The 20,493-nt window shown below is 35.7% G+C and overlaps 1 protein-coding gene across 2 annotated transcripts in view; it reads left to right on the forward strand.

Annotated features, from left to right (window-relative positions):
- HYDIN (HYDIN axonemal central pair apparatus protein) overlaps positions 1 to 20,493 on the forward strand; it is a 315,495-nt gene that overhangs the window by 50,958 nt on the left and 244,044 nt on the right. For both annotated transcript variants that reach the window (XM_012772427.3, XM_075995778.1), the window contains exons 6-7: positions 402 to 601; positions 9,303 to 9,427. In XM_012772427.3, the coding sequence (XP_012627881.2) occupies positions 402 to 601; positions 9,303 to 9,427 (325 nt within the window). The remainder of the gene's footprint in view (positions 1 to 401; positions 602 to 9,302; positions 9,428 to 20,493) is intronic.

The following is a 20,493-nucleotide window of genomic DNA, read 5'->3' on the forward strand; positions in this document are numbered from 1 at the left end:
GTCACATTGCAGAGAGTATGGGCATAAAGAAGCCATTAATTAGAATCAACATTCTAATACATGACTTGAAGGATAAATAGAGTTTAGAAGGATGGCATGAGGGAACTGGTGTAAACCTCCTTTGATCTAAAGAATAATGTGCCTTGTCTGTCCTTGTCCCCAACCCTATCTCCCTAGTATCTGGGAAACACATGAAACATGAGCTTCTCTACAGGCTGGTAGGTTTTAACACTCGAACAGTTCTCTCTCTCTCTCAGAAAAGAGAATCTCATTAAAAGTACATCTGTAATTGTCTTGAGAAGTTTTCACAGAAATACACTAAGTTGTTGTGCAAAATGCCTGGCGTACGACCAATTTTCTTGCGTAATTATCTTGATTGTGATCATACCCTTCCCTTACAGGATTATGCCCATATTTTGACCTGTGTTACTGAAAGAGAAAAGTTTATCGTACCCATCAAAGCTAGAGGTGCGCGAGCCATCCTGGATTTTCCTGACAAGCTGAATTTTTCCACTTGCCCTGTCAAATACAGCACCCAGAAGATTCTGCTGGTACGAAACATTGGCAAGAGAGATGCTGTGTTTCACATCAAAACTCATAGGTATGTATGTGTTCCTTTGGCTCTTGTTTTTGATTGATTATAGCTAAATCTAGTCAGCATAAGTAATTTTCTCGAATAGCATTGGAGGTGGAACTGCTTGTTACAATCTTCAATTCCAAAGCTGGAAGTCCTCACTGATGGGTAGACTTCTTCATGGTCAGAGGAAACTAAAATTCAAGGTTTAATAGCTTATATACATTTTTTTTACTAAATCTTCAACCTGTTTGGTTTTTTGAAATGCTGAATAAGTGTGCTTCTTGTACTATAGAGAATGGCACATGGAAATTTATAAATAAACAAATTTGTTTTGACCAAGAACTTTTATAAGTTGCTTGATTATTTTTCAATTGCCACCAACTTAGTGGCTTAAAACAACACATATTTATTATCTTATGTTTCAGTAGGTAAGAAGTTTCACTGGGCTAAAATCAAAGGGAGAGCGGGACTATGTTCCTTTTTGGAAGCTTGAGGGGAAAATACAGTTCTTTGCCTTCTACAGCTCCTAGGGGCCATCCACATTCCTTGGCTCAGGGTCCTCAGTTTTCTCATCTGAAGAATGGGGAAAAGTATACCAGCCACTTCATAGGGGTTGTTGGGAGGATAATAAATATAAACTCCTGGTACATAGCAAGTGCCATGTAACAAGTGTTTGCTCTTTTATTTTTTCTTCAAATGAGCTAATGCCAGTGTGGTAGGCAGGATGATGGTTCTCCTGATATGTCCATTTCCTCATCCCCAGAACCTGTGACTATTGTATTAATATTACATGGCAAAGGGGGACTAAGGTTGCAGATGTAATTAAGGTAGCTAATCAGCTGATATTAAAATGAAGGGATTATCCCGCCTATTGTAATCACAAAGGCTTTTAGAAATAGAAGAGCTCAGAGTGATGAAATGTGAGAAGGACTCATCTTGCTATTGCTGGCTGTGAAGGTGAGTAAACTGAGGGAGATAGAGGTTACATCACTTTCCCAATGGCATGGAGCTAATAAGTGATGGAGTTGGATTTTAATCTGAATATTGTAGATACTGTGAGACAGTATAAAGGATGATGAGACAATCCCTGCTCTCAAGGAACTCTCTTATACCATGGGAAGGAACAACTTGTTATGGGACATGAGAACAGTGGCTGACCAGTGGGGCTTTAACAAGAATGACTGGTTTGGGTAGACAGGAAGCAGGGAGTCAAGTTTTTTTTTTTTTTTTTTTTCCCTATGACTTTCTAAAAATTAGTGTGTATATTGATCTAGATTTAAGCTAATTTTTGTAAGGGCGTTATCTGTGGAATCCTTTCCTGGTTTAAGGACACATCTCTCTAGAAAGGATTAGCATTTGCTTCTGCCTGGTTCCCAAAGATTAGGCTGCTATAGAATACTCTTTTGGTAATTTCTTGGCTCAGACACTACCACTCCTGAACTGTTAGTGTATGTGCAAACCCTAAAATTGCATAAGACACAAGCCCAGAGTTATGAATTTCCTAGAGAAACTTTGTTTCCTTTACTCAGATCCAAGACAGACATTTTTCTCTTTTGCTGATGGGAGAATGTTTTGGTAGCCCTTCGGAACCCAGGCCAGACCTAGCATTAGCTCAGTGGCTTCCTGCTCCAGTTCTCAGTATCCTCTTTGTTTGGGAATTCTGTGAGTTTTCCTTATTTTTGTACATGCTCAAGTACACATTTATATAAGTCATAGTTTATCCAGTCTTTCTAGGTATTTTCTGGTGGAAGAGTTTTCAAGTTACCCAGTGTGCCCTATTATAGGTAGCAGGGCTGGCCATAATTGCAGGTTGAGGGCACACCCCTTGAGAGAGAGTTTGTGTTTATTCTTCCAAGTATCCTAAGAGAATCATTATCTCTGAACCATTTCATGTAGATGCACATTCCTGTCTAGTATTATCTCCTGGCTGAAAAATTACCTTTAGTATTTCTTGTTATATAAGTCTACTGTAAATTCTCTCAGTTTTTGTCTATCTGGAAAAAGTCTTTATTTTTTTTCCTTCGTTTTTGAAAGATATTTTTTCTACAGTATAGAATTTGGGGTCAACAATTACATATACACTATTTTTTCCCAGTACTTTAAGGATGTCACTCCATTGTCCTTTGGCTTACATTTTTTTAAATGAGAAGTCTGTTATAGTTCTTATCTTTGCCCCTATATAGGTAATTATCTCTTTTTCTTGGGCCGTTTTCTTGATTTTGTCTTTATATTTGGTTTTTAGCTGTTTGAATATGTTGTGTCTAGGTGTGGGTTTCATTTTTGTTTTTAAGGATTTTGTTTTGCTTTTGTTTGGTTTTAATCCTGCTGAATGTTCTCTGAACTTCCAGATCTTTCATTATTTTCTGAAAATCTCAGCCATTATATCTTTAAATACTTTTTGCTCCATCCTTTCCCACTTTTTCTTCTGCTTGTAGGGAAGTTCTTCCTCCCGCAGGTGAAAGCCACAGGTGAAACAGTACGTACATGTGCCATCTCCCTTGGGGGATAGGGGTTGTCTGTCTTTAGATTTCAGACTGTTTGCCCTGCAACCTCAGCTCTCTCACAGGCTCAGGAAATGATGCCATTTCATTATTTATCTGACCTTTTTTACATTGTTAGGGTGAGAGAAACACTCTTTCCAGCTTTCTGCATTCTAGGTGGAAGCAAGACTCTGAACCACTTTGAATAAATCAACCATCAAAGGCAAAGGAAAAGTTTTTTTGGAAACCAGCATCTCCTAACATTGTTCATAACTGCTAGTACAGTCTTTGTGATCTCATGGTGAGCCTCATATATGTTGTATGAGGGAGAAAGAAGCAGTTTGTCCCGCTGGCTCACCATGACTTAGATAGAGCTCATCTTTTTCAATTTAAAAAAAAAAAACCCATCCATAATACACAACCACCATCCATAATACATATTAAAAACTTCCTGTTACATTGGCATTTTTTTCTATGAAAAGAAGAACCCACCTGAGGTGGAAAGACAAGTGTTGGCTGCATATCTTCATGGACTATTTGGCTGAATCTTAAAAACTGCACATAAATGCCAATTTCTTATGTTTTAGATGCATGTAAATATGAAGCAAAAATTACTTTTCAGATTTAATAGTGTGAAGTTGCAGAAAAATATCTAAAACTCTTCTATCCATATAATTATGCATGTGAATCATCTTTTCCTAATACAGAAAAATTTCTAAGGTAAAATGGGGAGGCAACTCAAGGACTAGCAGGGAATCATAAACATAAGTGTTAGAGCCTTTGGCCCATCATTGCATTATACACATGAAGGAAGGAAGGTTTGAGAAAGGAAATGACTTGCCCAAGTTCCCCCAGTAAGTTAGTATGTAAACTTGGGTTAGAACAAAGATGGGCCAGCTCTGGGCTTGTTTGCCATCAGATCCATTTCTCACCATTCCTCTGCTCTTCACAATGTCACTGTGGGGCTGTGGTAGCTGTCCCAGCCTCCTGGCTCAGCTGGATTCCAGCTGGGGATGACCAGTCTGGGCAGTAGAAGGAGATTGGAGGGTAGAAAGAAGGAAGAAGCTGGGGTATTTCTTCTCCCTCATCTTCAGCAGAGTCCCCTGCAGTGGTTGCATCTCCTCTATGGTTCTAGCTGCGGTGAGACTAGACTGCCATGGTTCCAGCTTCTGCCAGCTTCTACTTGTTCCCCAAGACCTGATAATACTTCACCCTCTCCTTTTGTCTCTAGCCCAAGGGTAGAAATGGCTTAACTATTGTTACTAATCTCGGAGCTATCTCACCGTCTTAAGTTGGGTTTCTCATCTCTTCCATCTTCTATGTAACCAAGTCTCTCAATTAAATTCCCTGCTTGCAAATGTTTCCTATTTAGACTTTTTATGAAATAGTAGTTTTATGATCTTTCCACAAAAATGCATGTGTCTAAACCATGTTGTTGATTCTGTGAGCTGCCTCAAATCCTTCCAATCAATCCCTTTTCTGTTTAAATTAGCCACAGTTGGCTTCTGTTGTTTGCAACTGAGAACATTGATAGCTACAATGGGAAAGGATGTGGTTAATTTGTGGTCACATCATGTTGAATTAGAATCTCTGGGGAGATCCTCTGACAACTATCCATTCTAAAAACTAGAGATGATTCTGTTGCCCTGACAGGGTTCTTCAGTTAATATGACTGTTTATAGATCAGTAGAACAGTGGATATAGTTTGAGAATTTGGAGTCAAAATCGCAGGGTCTACTTTTGGTCCTGCCACTATTAGTGTCAATATGAAGCTAGAAACGACATCTCACAGGAAATTATTTAAAAAAAAGATTGTCTTTTTTCTCACTGAAATAATGATTAGATTAATGGTAAGTTTTTAAAATGGTTAGGTTCATGTAAATTATAAAAACTAGAACTTTCTTTATGTGACTGTTGCCCCTATTAGAATGTGAGCTTCTCAAATGCAAGGATTGTATCTAACTCTTTTCATTTGTATGTCCTCAGTGTCTAGCAAAGCGTCTAGAATAAATAAACACTCAATAAACGTTTATAGGATGCCTAACTAACAATATATTACAAAGGCAAAGCTACAACTATAAACCTCTACAATAAAAATTTTTAAAATATGCTCCAAGTACTATAAAATAAGCATAATAGTTTTTGCACTAATAAAAGGAGCTGCAATGTGCTATAAAATATAGAGAGAATATAAACTATTACTGTTCAACTTTAGCACAAATTTGACCTAAAACTCTAATAGGTATCAGAATAACTTTGACTATTAAGGTAGGATTAATATTGGATGGTGAAATAGAGAGGATTAGGAAGCAATTTCAAAATCTAAAATTTTGAGATTGGAATTAAATAAGAAAGATCATCTGAAGAAAAATACTAATATCATATTCAATATTTAATATAATAGGACCAATATTTAGTCTTGTGCTAAAATATTGACTCATTTCGATGGAATAGGTTTATTTCTTAAGAACAGTTCATAACTGATTGAACCTTCAAATCTCTCTCATGGCTCATGATTTTTCACAAAGCCAAGTTCCCTCTATAATTAAGTATTCGGTATTAATGAGGATGTGATATCAAAACCAAGCATTTTGATAGACTGAACCAGTCTTATACCCTTGAGGAGCAATACCTGTTACTTCTTTATAAGAGCATTTTCTGATACTTGATATTTTAATAGCCTGTTCTGCCCAACTGCATTTAGTAAAATGAAATACAGAATCAAATTATAGATGATGTGTAAGCTCCAGAGCTTAACACACTCTATCCAATTAACATCTGATTTATCAAGAAAGCTTAGGCAGCTTTAACTAGCAATGGCAATCCCAGGCGACTGTCTACCTACTGAAGAAGTTTGGTGTAAACTAAACCCAACAATTAGCACAAAGGGAAAGGACCTGTTACCATTCTGTGAAATTTGGATTCCTGGAGGTCATAGAGATGGCATACTAATGCCATTTTCTCTGTAGTAAATTAGCTTAGGTTCTGCAATTTGATAATATCCAATTCATTTCAAAACTGTTCTTTTGCTAGCAAGAAATGTTTAAAGGAAAATGAGAGCACAGCACAGGAAGAAAAACACTAGGAAGTAGGGAGGCAAAGATAGAAGAAAATTTTGCAAGGTTGTTTTGTGGTCCCAAAGCCAGGAAACTGGGCTCAGTTCTTAATTCTTCAAATTCTTACTGAGGCCATAGGAAGGAAAGAACTTTGAGACTGAGAGACTCACCTTCATCTTCCATGAAGTAGATATTCTTGAGCTACTGAAGGTCTGCTCCTTTTCTCTTTCACCAAGATGTCACAGAAATTGATAACCAAAAACAGAGATTTTTATTTCTGTATAAAAGTTTATTATAATTTCATTCAACAAACTCTTCTGATAGGCTCCTATGAGCAAAGAACTGTGCATAGGGTGTTGAGAGACACAAAGATGAATCTAATCGCGTGGCTGCCATATTACAGGGTGGTTTGGGTTGGGCAGAAAAAACCTGGACTTGAAGGCAGGCTTTCCTCCCTGCTCCACTAGTACCTAGTAGGGCATCTTTGGGCAAGTTGCCCGCCCTACTGGAGCATCTGTTTTTTCAAGTCCAAAATGCAAATAATTATACCTACTTTCTCGGGATTTGTTTAAGGATTAAAAGAACTGGTGTATGTAAAGCACCCAGTGTAGTACCCAACATAGAATATGTGCTCATGAGATTTTGTTTTCCCTTTCCACTTTTCTCAAGCTTCTAGCTCTTGGGAGAGGCAGGCATGAAAAATAATTCTATTACAAAGTAAACCAAATAAGAAGTATAAAGAAAGTTATAGCCTCTGAGAGGTAGGAGATATTATTTATAAAAAGGAGAATCAGGGAATATTCTATTGAAGTGACTTTGAGTCTGTGCTGCCATAGGTGCCTTCAGGAGGAGTATAGTATATGGGAAGAGGTGACTATTCCGAGGCGGTCCTAGCAGTTCTGGACTGTCTATGTGCCAGGCACAATCTGGTGGAAAGGGAGAGCGGGTGCAGTGTTGGGGGAAATTGTAGGTGAAGAGACTAGAGCCTTCCTACCCCATCCCGCTCCAACACTGACTTGGGACGTTACAGGCACATAGGCTGTTTGGACGGATGTCTGTGCATAAAGAGAATGCAAAAACCAGAACAGATTGTGCGGGACCTCAAATGCATAGGAGTTTGAGCCTGATTGCATAGATAATGAGGACCACCAAGGTGTCTGAATAAGAGATTGGTCGGTTATGACCTCTGTGTGGATTTTACACTCTCTCTAGATCAGCGTGAAGGGTTGAAAGGAGAGTGGATAAAAACTTGGACTCATCTAAGCATTCAAACTGTCTGGGGGATGGGCATGCTTGTAGCTTTGACTTGGGTGAGGCAAAGGCAATATATGTTACCTAAACATTTGTACCCCTATAATATTCTGAAATAAAAAAAAAACACTCAAAGTTATGCTCAAGTTCATCTTCTAGCATTTTGAGTCTGCCATTAAGCGGGATAAAAACAAAAATAATAGTAAATACTCTTATAGCACTTCCAAGGCTCCAGGCATTATTCTAAGTACTTTACTTATAGCAACCCTGTTAGCCCTCATTATAAACCCTATGAAGTAGGTGTTGTTGTTACTCTCCTTTTACAGGTGAGGAAATTGAAGGTTGACTTGCCCAAGGTCATGGTAGAGCTGGGTTATGAACTCATTCAGTTGGCTTTAGAGGCCAAACTAATAACCACTGCCCCAGAATGCTACTACAGTAGTGCCTGTGGTTCACTGGAGGATTGGTGCCATGGGTTCTGGGATGGGGCAGAAAAAGGAGGTGGGAAAATCAAGAAGTGAAAGGAGAGAAGATCAAGTAGAAAACACTAGAGAAAATAAACAATAGCCTGAGGTGGGAAGTACCTGAGGTCCCACAGCAGTAATCTCAGGCACCTCCCAGTGCTACCCTTGCTCTCAACTCTGTACCCTCATAGCAGAGGCTTAGGTTTTCTGAAATTGAGTCTATCATCAAAGGGAAGATTTAAGGAATGATGACTCTGAAAACTGTTGTGATGGAAGTAAATAATCAGAAACAGCTCGGCCTGCCAGATACATTGCACAACACATTACTTTGAAAAACCAGCAATTTAAAGAAGTGAAATGGACCATGAAAATAATTAAATGGGCTGGGTTTCCTATTTAGAAAGATCTCTATAAGTTATTTAAGGTATTTCACGATCAGATCCAACTTCTCTTTTACCATTCCCTTCCAAGACAATTAAATGAAATGATTTCCTGTTCCCAAATCAACCCTCGCTCCCCACAATGTCTGCATCCCCAAATTCTATTTTCAAGACATAGAACTTGTCCCCAGTTTGCCTTTCCAGATGCATTCTCTGTCTAGCCCTGGAGGAGACTGACTTCTGGCTTCTGGTTGGGTTCATCCAATGAGAGTCCCGCAGGCAATCAGACAAAAGGAGACATGAGGTCAGGATATTTTTTCCCCTATTGTCTTCTTCCCAGTGAGGCCACCTGGGTTGGCTGTGTCCATTGGCTAACGCTCCTTGCTCCTCATAAGGTAGCCTTCTCTTTTGGCCCCTCCTTCAGAGTTTAAAAGCCGCTCTTTCCCCATAGTTCACTAGGCTTAGAAGTGGTAGCAGCTCTACTGTTAATACCTGGGACATTGTGTCTTGTCATCTCTTGTTAGTTCCCCTGCCTTCTTTCCACCCCTTATATAAATAGACCCTTTATTAAACTGACCTGGAATTATCCTAATGTGATTGAGTGCACCATCACTTTACTTTTGGGACTCTGATATATTTTTCTACTATGATGCCTTCTCTCCTCTGACCTCTCACAAACTTGATTTTTCTGTCTTTGAAGGCACTAAGCCTTTGCAAGTGACGTTATTTGCATACATGTTTTAAATCTGTCCCTTACTGCAATCTCAGTGTTTGAGGACAAGGGCAGGATTTTAGTCATTTGCAATCACAGTAACCTGCGTGTTTGAGCCCAGCAGGGACACTCAATGAATGTTAAAAGAAGGGCTGAACGAACAAGAATATTATTGCATCATTTAAGTTTTCCTCAACTTGCTGATGTATTACTGTTATTTGAACATTAAAACAAAAATTCTTTCACATTAGGGAGGAAAGTATACTTCACTTCCACACCACAAAATTGCAGTTTGGGGTTTGAGCTGTCTGCAGAACTAGAACTCAGCTGCTTATACTGGTCAGAAATGTGCTCTGATGGTGTGTCTCCATGTGTGTTGCAGGCCATTCTCTGTAGAGCCACCTGTTGGAACTCTTAACGTGGGAGAGTCCATGCAACTGGAAGTGGGATTTGAGCCACAGAGTGTGGGCAATCACAGTGCAAGACTTGTCTTGTGTTATGACACAGGTATGCATTATTTTTGTTAAACATTCTACATGTTAAGAAAGATCGGATGGGAAATATGATAAAGCTAAACAGGAAATGGTTGCTTTTGGCTGCATTAGAGTAAGCTAAGATCCACAATATAACGAATCAAACAATGAATGCCTCCAAAAGGAACGACGTAGAGTCAGACAGATATAAATCCCACCTAACCCATGTCCCCAGTGCTTGAAAACCTGAGAAATATGGGGCTAAGGAAGGAACCCAGACCCAGAAGTCATACTGATAAATTAAGGTTATTTGTGTGTAAATAGAAACTTGAAGGTAATTTAATACAATGAGTTTTCCATTTGATTTATTGATACATTTGTCTGACATTTAAAAAATGTAAACTCCAGTTCAGAATGTTCTTGTATGTGCCCACTAGTCTATGTACAATCCAGTTACTTTGATCCTTAGAACATGCAAATATCTTACTTAACATCTTACATGAATATAGGACTGTGTCTATTGCCACTAGCATTTTCATGACGGCTATGCCCTGTGTAATCATTGTTTTTGCAAATATTTAATTTATGGTCATGTGGACTACATGTACATTATACATTCTCCAAAGCTAGTTTTCTAATTAGTATTTTACCAGTGACATTTATTATTTCATGATTTTTGTTATTTCCTCTCACTTCCTTTTTATTCATTCATGCTGATCAACACAAATTATCTGCAGAAGGACATGGTAGGGAGAAGTACACAGCCAGGGAAAGTGACAAATGCCATCTAGGTCTCAGTTCTGAGTTGCTGGCTTTGTGGAAGCATATCTGAGCAAAAAATCATTAAAGCCCTCGCCTTAGGAATCATGGTTAAATGGCCCTGGCTCCACATTGCCCAGCATAACACCACATCACCAGGGGCTCCGACTGTTGTTTTCTCTGTTAGTGTCAGCCAGAATTCACTGGATCCTAGCAGGTGAAACTAGCTTAAGTGAAAGGAGGAACTTTTGATTCATGTAACCAAATGGGGGAAGGTTAAAAGCACAGCTCATAATACATCAAGGATGTCAGTTTTCCAAGGTAGTTGTGCTATTTTACACTCTAACCGACAACATAAGAGTTCCAGTTGCTTCACATCCTTGTCTACATGTAGTATTGTTTTGTTAATTTTGGACGCCCTAGTGGTATACAGTGATGTCTAACAGTGGTTTTAATTTTTACTTCTCTGGTGATTAGTGATATTGGGTACTTTTTCATGTGCTTACTGGTAATTCCTATGTCTTTTTGTAAGTGACTGTTAAAATCTTTTGCTTGTTTTTTCTTTTATTATTAACTTGTAAATATCATTTATAACAACATTCTAAATACTAGTCATTTGTCAGATATATGTATTATTAATATTTTCTCTCAGTCTATAGCTTGCCTTTTTATTTCCTTAATAATATTTCTTAATGAGTACCAATTTTTAATTTTGATGAAATTCATATTAACATTTTTATCTTTTAATATTGATTTTTTTTGCCTTCATGCTAAGAAATCTTTGCTTTCTCCAAGATCATGAATATATCCTCCTTTGTTTACTTCTAGAAAGGTTATAGTTTTAGCTTATTTTTGTATAAGTGTGAGGTAGGGACCATGTGTCATTTTTTTCCCCCATATGAATTATCAGTTCTTTGCCATTCCTATTGTCTAATTCTGGAACCCTGATTAGAGTTACTTTATTGTTCTATTATTAGAATCCCAACTTTGAGCTGACCCAGGACTTTATCTCCTGTACTAGGCACACAATACAATCGTTAAAGCAGAAGTTTAAAGGTTAACAAAAGCCATTAGGGCAAAGACTAGCATTAGCACTAGATTATTTCCTGGTATTCTGTTTACTTCAATGTCCTTATTTTTCTATCAAGTTAGTGATGAATTTAAAAATGTTTATCAAGTATTTTAATTATTTAAGTCTCCAGTTTCATTTGCTAGCAAAAACTGGATGTAATTTTTGCCTTTTTTTTCGCATTTTTCATGATTATTTATAGAGTAGTTAGTTTGTCCTTTCCTACTATTTTATAATCCTTTCTGTGCATCATGTTATAAACATGGTTTATCCTTCCATGTATTTAGGTTTTCTTTTTTTTTTTTTCAAGACATCAGGGGGCATGGATATTTAGGTTTTCTTTACTTTCTCTCAGCAGTAGTTTTCAGGGTAGAAGTCTTGAACATTTTTATTAGATTTATTCCTATACATTTAGTGTTTTTTGTTTTTAGTATAAGTGATCTTATAATTACTTTTTTATTGAGGTATAATTTAGATACGATAAGATGTACACAGCACAAATGTACAGGGTAAATCCTGTGTACCTATCCCCCATCCCAGACACAGAACATCCATCACCACAGAACATTCTCTCATGCCTGTTCCCAATCATTCCCTCCAAAACTCACCCCACAGGTTCTGATTTCTGTCACCCTCTGCTAGTTTTGTTTGTTCTTGGACTTCTAATAAATGTCCTCTTGCAGCACATATTCTTTTGTGTCTTGTTCTTTCACTCAACATAATGTTTTTGAGGTTTATCCATGTTGGTGTGTGTGTGTCCGTAATTTCCTTTATACTGCTGAGCAGCATTCCCCTGTATGGTTATATATAATTTATCCATTGTCCTGTTAATGTAAATTTTGATTTTTAAAGTTTTGGGCTACTGTGAATAAAACTTTTAATAACCATTTTTGTATTGGTCTTTTGTGTATGTGTGTGTGTGCAGATGTATATGTGGCTTTTTTCTCTTGGGTAAACATTTAGAAGTAGAATTGCTGAGTCAGAATCGTATTAATATGTCTGTCTTCTGAATGGTTTTCTAAAGTGGTTGAACCATTTTTATTCTCTCCAGCATTGTTTGAGGTTTCCAGTTACTCCACATTCTCATTAACTCTTGGTCATGTCAGTCTTTTCATTTGTGGTATCTCATTTTGGTTTTAATTTGCATTTTCCTAACACCTAATAATGTTGAGTATCTTCCTGTGCTTTTCCCCATTTTTCTGCTTCTTTTCTGATGTGTTCAAGTCTTTTGCTCATTTTTTTTTATGAGGTAGTTTGTTATTTTGTGATTGACTTATAGTTTTAAAAAATATATTCTCTATACAAGTCTTTCAGAAATAATTATTGTGAATATTTTCTCACAGTGGATTGTCTTTTTAATTTTCTTCACACTATCTTTTCATCAGCAGAAAAATTTAATTTTGATGAAGTAAAATTTTATCAATTTTTTATTTTATATGTACTGTGATATTTTTCCCAATTTTGTTTTCTAAATTTGTGTGGGTATATTGAACTATTTTGTATGTTGATCTTTTATTCAAAGACCTTGCCAAATTCATTTAATTTATAGCTTATCTGTAGATGATTTTGGATTTCGTATATATAAAATCAGATCATTTGCAAATAATGATAGCTTTAGTTTTTTTCAATCTTTGTGCTTTTTATTTCTTATTCATTCTTGCACAGGCTAGACCTTCAGTACAATGTTCATTCTAAGTAATGATAGCACATATCTTTCTCTTGTTCTCAGTATCAGAAAGGAAGTGCTCAGTATTCATTATTCATCATTTAGTATGATGTTTGGTATAGGCTTTTAGCGATTATCAGGTTAAGAAAATTTTCTTTTATTGCTAGGTTTCTAATACTTTCCATCTTGAATGGGTATTGAATTTTATTACCTAATTGTTCTATATTTATTGACTTGAATATATCCTTATTCTTCTAATATGGTGATTGATTTTGAAATGCTAAATTCTTGCTATATTCTGGAATAAATGCAAGTTTTAAATATTGTCATTTTAATATATCACTGGATTAGATTTGCTAATATTTTCTTTGAGAGTTTGGTTCAACATCCAAGTTCATGAGAGAGAAAGATTGCCTGTAATTTTCTTTTCATGTAATGCCCTTGTCAGGTTTTGGTCTAGCAAAACAAATTGGTCTCATAAAATAAGTTGAGAATTATTCTCCTCTTTTTCTATTCTCTAGAAAACTTTTAAAAAATACTCTTGTTTTTTCTTCTTTAAATAATTGAAAATTTTATTCTTTAAGCCATCTGTCTAACCCAGCTTTTTAAAAGGGGGGCAGGTTTTAAATTATTGATTCTGTTTCTTAAACTGTTTTTCAAGGAATTTTTCATTTACTCTAAAATCTTAAATTTGTTGGCATAAAATTGTTCTGAACCATTCCTATTTTTGTAATGTCTTTAGAATCCTTAATGATATCTCCTCTTTCATTATTGATATTGGTAATTTGGGTCTTTCCTCCTTATTTTTCTCTCTTGATCTGTATTGTTAGGGCTTTAACAGTTTTATTAGTTTACTCAAAAAACCAATATTTAGTTGATTTTTTTATTATTACCTTCTTCTCAATTTCATTGATTTATACTGTTGCTCTTAGCAGGGATGCTTCGATCATTGGTTTTCAACCTTTCTTCTTTTATATGAATAATATTTGCATTTAAGACAATAATTTTTTATCCAAAGTTGACTTTATCTTCAGACTATGTTTTTACATGTTTCATTTCCTTAATGCTTAATTGGAAACATCTTAGACTTTCTATTTTTATTTCTTCTTTGACCTGTAGGTTGTTTGGCAATGTGTTGATTAGTATTCAAATTCTAGGGAATTTTCTGGTTATGTTTTTGTTATTGATTTCTAGTTTAATTCCACCAGTGACAGAATCAAATCCTATATGATATCAGGCTTTTCAGGCTTTTAAATTAGTTGGGACTTACATAATGGCCTGGAATATGTTCTATATTTTCGTAAATATTCCCTGTGTACTTGAAAAGGGTACAAGTTCCATAAATGTCAATTAGGTCAAGTTTGTTAATAATCATATTATTCATTCTATATCTCTACTAATTTTTTTGTCTCTCTGTTTTATCAGTTATTGGAAGATGTTATTAAAATCCACAACTATGATTACGGTGTTGGTGTTGCTCTTTTTTGGTGCTATCAATTTTCTTTTTATTTTTAATTTCAATTTTCATTTTATATATTTTGGCTATAATACTTGGTGTATACACATTTAGGATTATTACAACTTCCTGTTCTAATTATCCATTTTATAATTATAGAAAGTCTTCGAATCTTTAGTAAGATTTCTGACATTAAAGTCTATTTGATCTGATGCTTATATAGTATAGAAGCTTTCTTTTCATTAGTGTGGACATAGTACATTCTACTCATCCTTTTACTTTCAACTTGTCTATGTCTTCATATTTAAAGTATGACATTTAGAAGCAGCACCAGGAGGCTGTTTTTAAGTCTAGTCTGAAAATCTTTGTCTTTTAATTGTATTATGCAGTCCTTTTATGTTAAATGCAATTATTGCTATATTTGGGTTTGAATCTTCTGTTTGACAATTGTTACCATTATGGGAAACTTATTAGCTGAATTTCAACAAAAACCTTTGTGTTATTAGTGTTGATAGTAGATGAAATTGTAAAAAAAAAATGAGTGTTAATAAACTCTATCAGTATCCATTTCTTCTGTCTGGATCTCCATATCTTTGTTGAGGTAGCATTTTTTTTTATGTCAGTCCCTAAAACTGAGTACTGGAAAAACCGTGGCTTTATAATTACCTGTAGATCCCTGTATCACAAGGTTTTTAAACTAGGAGTTGGAAAAAAATTAAGTTAATTCTTTTACTTTCACTAAATGAATTGGTGGTAAGTATATTAAATAAATTACCTTTAAAATATTGTTTATTTCATCTTTATCTCATTCTTTTTAGTATTTTGAGTATATTTTTAGTACATATGACATGTAGGCCCTATAGTATATGGGTATAATTTATAAAGAAATAAGTCTACATATGTTGGGGTATAATTTCAAAAAATTTCATTTGGTTGAGTATTGAGTCCAACTGATTGAGGGTGCTCGTAGATTCATAGAATCAAAACTGAAGAGAAGACTTCAGTGATAGTCTAATCCAGACCTTAGATTTTAGAGATGAACCACTGAAGCCCTAAGAAATTAAGTGGCTTGCCCAAGGTCATGTAATGAGTCAGAAGGCCAACCAGAATCGCAGTTGAAACCCAGACTCAGACTCTTCACTAGGGGCAGTGCTCTTTTCTGCACAGCAAGTGGTCTAATCTCCCAGGTTACTACATGTGCATTTTTGCTGTCTTGCTCTGCTGCCTTTGAAGTGCAGCTGCATTCTCTAAGTGGCCCTGGATCTTGATTTAACTTACATATACACATTTGGAATGACACCCATATTTACACTTATACTTCTATGCTAAAGGAAAGGTAGGTTGAACCGTAGTGAATATTTGTGTATTAAAATTTGATCATTCCTGGAAAAGTTGGTTTCCACCCCCCTGAGATTCTGTTGTCAACTTTGGTGAATAAATAGTCATTTTCTGAAGATTGCAGAAAGAGGTAAACTGTCTTGTAGCGTTTTTCCTTCCATGAAATAAACTGCTGCTAAGAATATGCTTTCAGTCTTTATTGTGGGTTATCAATAACCAGAACCCATAACCTTCCATTAGTGAAAAATGGTAATGACTGCCTGAACACAATCATGAAGCTTTTCCAAGCAGCCGTGATCACTGGCTTCTCATTTCACTAAATAAGCATCTGATTGAACTTTCTGCAGCTGTTTGAAATATGAATTGATTTAAGGAGGGAAATTTAATATGAGCTGTTGGTGAAAGTCTTTTCTTTGTACTTCCTCAAACAATGTTCCAGAAGGAGCAGCACTGACATTCCTCAGCAGGAAGTACTCACTCACATTTCTAGCAGTTGTGTTTGTTCCTTCAGTTTCTGGCCCTCTACTGGATACATTTTTGATTAAATGCAGCTGGGGGATTTCTTAGCTTTTTTTTTTTTCTTTCTTTTTTTTTTTTTTTCCTGACAATCAGAATTTGAACCAGTGCTCTGGAAATTAGGGAGGTTGAGTACAAAGCTTTATCAGTATCTAATATTTTACTCATTAATGTTTTCCTGAATCAGAATTCTCCCCTCCTTTCTCCCTCCCTCTTCCTCCCTGTTGGTGCTTGTGTGTAGTAAAATCAAGTTTGTTTAGGCAATCAACTGGATCCCAGAAATGATTTAGTTACCTTTTTATTATAGTCTAAAATTGAGAAAGAACTGAAGTAATGTGATACCTTTTAACAAACTCATCCCTCCAGAAGAGATAAATAGTTACTCAAGGCTTTGTTGATAGCAAAACAAAACAAAAACAAAAACAGAACAACTAGTAGACTCGTTCTATAATTTCAGTAAAACTGAGAAGTGAAAATAAATTTGATTTCTAAGAGACAAACAAATGGTTAACTGCTTTAAGTTTTGCACTTTTCAACTGAAAATTGAGAAACTATATGTAATATAAGGGCTCAAAGAGAGATTAATATGAGAACAGGCTTTTTAAAAAGACATGCTTATTGAACCTCTGGTTGCTAGAATGAGTACTAGCAGTAGGAGTACGGCAGGGCTTTTTCTATAATGCCTGGGGAGGTTGCTCTCACCTTAGAGGTGACATAACCATTAGCATAATCAGGAAACAGAGCTGAAACACTTATTCAGGATTCTTTAAAGTACTGTGTCTCTTACTGAAGAGGCTATTCTTCAATTTAGGGGTCAGAAGTTGGCAAATAGACTTTTTCCCAAAAGGTATGATAATAATTTATTATTAAGCATACATGCAATCATAATATTAGTGTTTCTCCTGGCAGCTTATGATCATTTATATATTTTACTCTAGTCAGCTTTCTAAAACCATGAAGAATATTTTTTCTATGTAAAGGTCAATAAAGAATACCAAGATATACTATATCAAGTAATTGAGTATGATACTTTTCCGTTGAAATTACTACTAAATAATATCTTAATATATCTATGCAAACTTACCTGCATGAACTTTGTTTTAATTGTTGATTATTATAATTAATTATAAACGTGTGCCATTATAATTAAAAAATCAGCAAAACATAGTTATCATAAAAGAAGTCAGTGTTTAAGCCCGGCTTTAGAGGCAATGGAAACATTACTTGGCCTACTTTTCTTTTCTTCCTTTCTTATTGCATAGCTTACGATAGGGAGTAGCAGACATTAGGACACCTTGATTGTCAGGGACTGTCTAGGTAGATGAAATGAGATTTTCACAAATTCATAACAAGTGGAGACTGTCAAACCACCAGATGTTAGTATTTAAAGAGACATTAGAGGACATTTCTTTAACTGCCTTCATTTTAGAGATAAGTAAACCAAGGCCCACAGATGTTAAATGACTTTACACCTAAGTAAAGCTGGAACTTGAGTCCAGGTCTTTGGGAGCCTCCGAGGCCAGCACACCTCAGTCGCACACTGACTTCTGTGCAGATTAAGGACACTGGGCATTGCCACTGACAGGTTGGGTGAGCTCAGTCAAGTTGCTTAATTTAAGTTCTCTGAACAAAGAAAACACTTCCAAAGAAGTTTGGCTCAGCTATTCACTACAGTAGTGAATCTGACCCTGCTGTGACCAAGTGATGAGAAACATTCTTTCCATCAACTTGTTATTTCCCTGGAAAATCTATGGCTCCACTCATCTATTTTATTTAGTGTCCTCTATTGTCTGAAAGTACTGAAACCACAGCATGAAATGAATTGTGTATGTGGCTAGCTACACATTTATTTTTGTAAAGTTAGTTTTGTTCGTATTTGTTTTTGCTTGATTGATAGTAGCAAAACCGGCAAAAGGCAGTGAGACCTTCCATAAAATATATCTTTACTGGGACATAATAAATGACTATGTCTAACCCCGTCAACAGTGATTGTGGCATTCAACCTTAGAAACGAAAAAAGGAACCAGGGTGGGAACAGGTACTCCTAGGGCACAAAAATGCTAATGTTGAGACACTGCCTCATTCATTCCCAGAAGCATGACACCACTGCCATCCTATCAGTCTTCTAAGTAGTGAAGGGCTCGAGACACTTTTTAAGGTGTCTTTATTTGGATATAAAAGCAAGTACTTCAACATCTTTGAGTATACAAGAAGAGTTATTGCTTCTTTCACTTTGTGGATCTGATAATTTTTGGAAGGTAGTGGTGGAAAAAATCAATATTTAGATGGTTCTTGAAAAAAAAAATTAATAGCTTTTGCTATATTTCTGAGAAGGAACACTTTTGCAGTGAGCAACTGAAATTGATGACATTAGTCTCTCTGACCCCTAGATTTGTGTGAAATAAGCCCTTGGATGTTTTTGTTTTTGCTTGATTAATTTTTTTTATTATTTTTAATTTTTCTTATTTCGGCATATTATGGGGGTACAGATTTTAAGGTTTCAATAAATGCCCTTCCCCCCTCCCACAAGTCTGAGTTTCCAGCATGACCATCCCCCAGATGGTGCACATCTCACTCATTATGTATGTATATACCCGCCCCCTCCCTCCTCCCCCCTGCCCAATACCCTATTACTGTAGTACCTATGTGTCCACTTAGGTGCTGCTCAGTTAATACCAGTTTGCTGGTGAATATATGTGGTGCTTATTTTTCCATTCTAGGGATACTTCACTTAGTAGTATGGGTTCCAGCTCTAACCAGGAAAATATAAGATGTGCTATATCACCATTGTTTCTTAGAGCTAAATAGTACTCCATGCTTGATTAATTTTTTAAACAATGAAATATTTCAGATAACAACAAAAGCACAGAGAATAATATAATAGACACCTGTTATATTTGACACATCTCAACATTTGCCATAGACGTTTCTTTTTAGAGGTTTTATCTTTTGGATAATTAAACTGATTATAGACTTGAAGCTACCTTGTTGTCTTTTCCTGATCTAATTCCCACATCTTATTCCTTAGAGGAGCTGAATTTTATGCTATTCGCATATACTTACTTATCCATAAACTATATATTGTCTTGAGCAGTTACCTTGCTTTTTTCATTCAACATTGTTTTAAAGATTTAAACATGTAGATACACATTATTCTGATTAATTTTAACAGTGTACCACATTCCGGTATGTGAAAATTGAATATCTAGGCTGTTCCTGGTTTTTTGCTATTGAAAATAATGCTACATTGACTATCTTTGTACAATGTCTTCTTGTGCTGCTGTGTGAGATTTTCCTTTAGGATAAATATTTACAAGTGCAATTGTTGGGTTATAGGGCAAATTTATGCTGAGCTTGGTTTTTCAAATGATTTGTATCCATTTATACTTTTATCAACAGTATATGAAAATTCTCATTTTCCATATCCTTGCCAATATATTGCCATAACAATATTGTCCAACTGTTTCATTTTTGTTTGTTAGTCTGATGGTCATGAAGTGAGAGTATCTTATTTTATATTTTATTACTAGTGCTGTCTGGCAGTTTTACATGTAATTGGGGGCCCTATATTCTTTTTTACATTTAAGGTTTTAGATGGGTCATGTATTCATATGTTCAAAAATTAAAGCAACATTTTAGCAGCATATTGAAATGTCTTGCTTCCACCCTACCCCATTTTCCCTGTCTCACTCCCATTTTATTATTCTCTCATATATCCTTCCAGTGATTTTTTGCTAATAAATGCAAACATGAACATATATTCTTATTTTCCCTTCTTACACACAATAACATACTATGTAAATAACCCTGTTTCCTGGAGATCCTTCCTTATCACTGTGTGCTTTTTTACACACACACACACACAATATTCCTCTTGTAGATGTAGCACAGATTATTTTACTACCCTTCTCTGGATAAATACTTTAGCTTTTCTCACTCTCCTGTTAGTAAGAATAATGCTGTAATAAATACCCTTGAACTTATCCTGGCTCATCTATAGGATAAATTCTTAGAAGTGGACAAGATAGCAATAGTTTTATAAATTTGGTAGCTATTTTGATCTATGTTTCTTGATGCACTCCATGAGGTGGGCAAGAGGGGTGCTATTTTGCATTCATAGAGCAATATAGGAAAATGCCTTTTACCCCACAGTCTTGACAACAAATTATGTTCTCAAAATTTATTGTTTTATCAATCTGATGTTGGGGAGGTGATATGTAAGTATATCTTTATTTTCATTTATAATGAGTGAAGTTGAGCATCTTTGTATGCATATAGGAGTCCTTTATATTTCTT

This window comes from Microcebus murinus, chromosome 20, assembly GCF_040939455.1.
Source record: "Microcebus murinus isolate Inina chromosome 20, M.murinus_Inina_mat1.0, whole genome shotgun sequence".
Taxonomy (NCBI): domain Eukaryota; kingdom Metazoa; phylum Chordata; class Mammalia; order Primates; family Cheirogaleidae; genus Microcebus; species Microcebus murinus.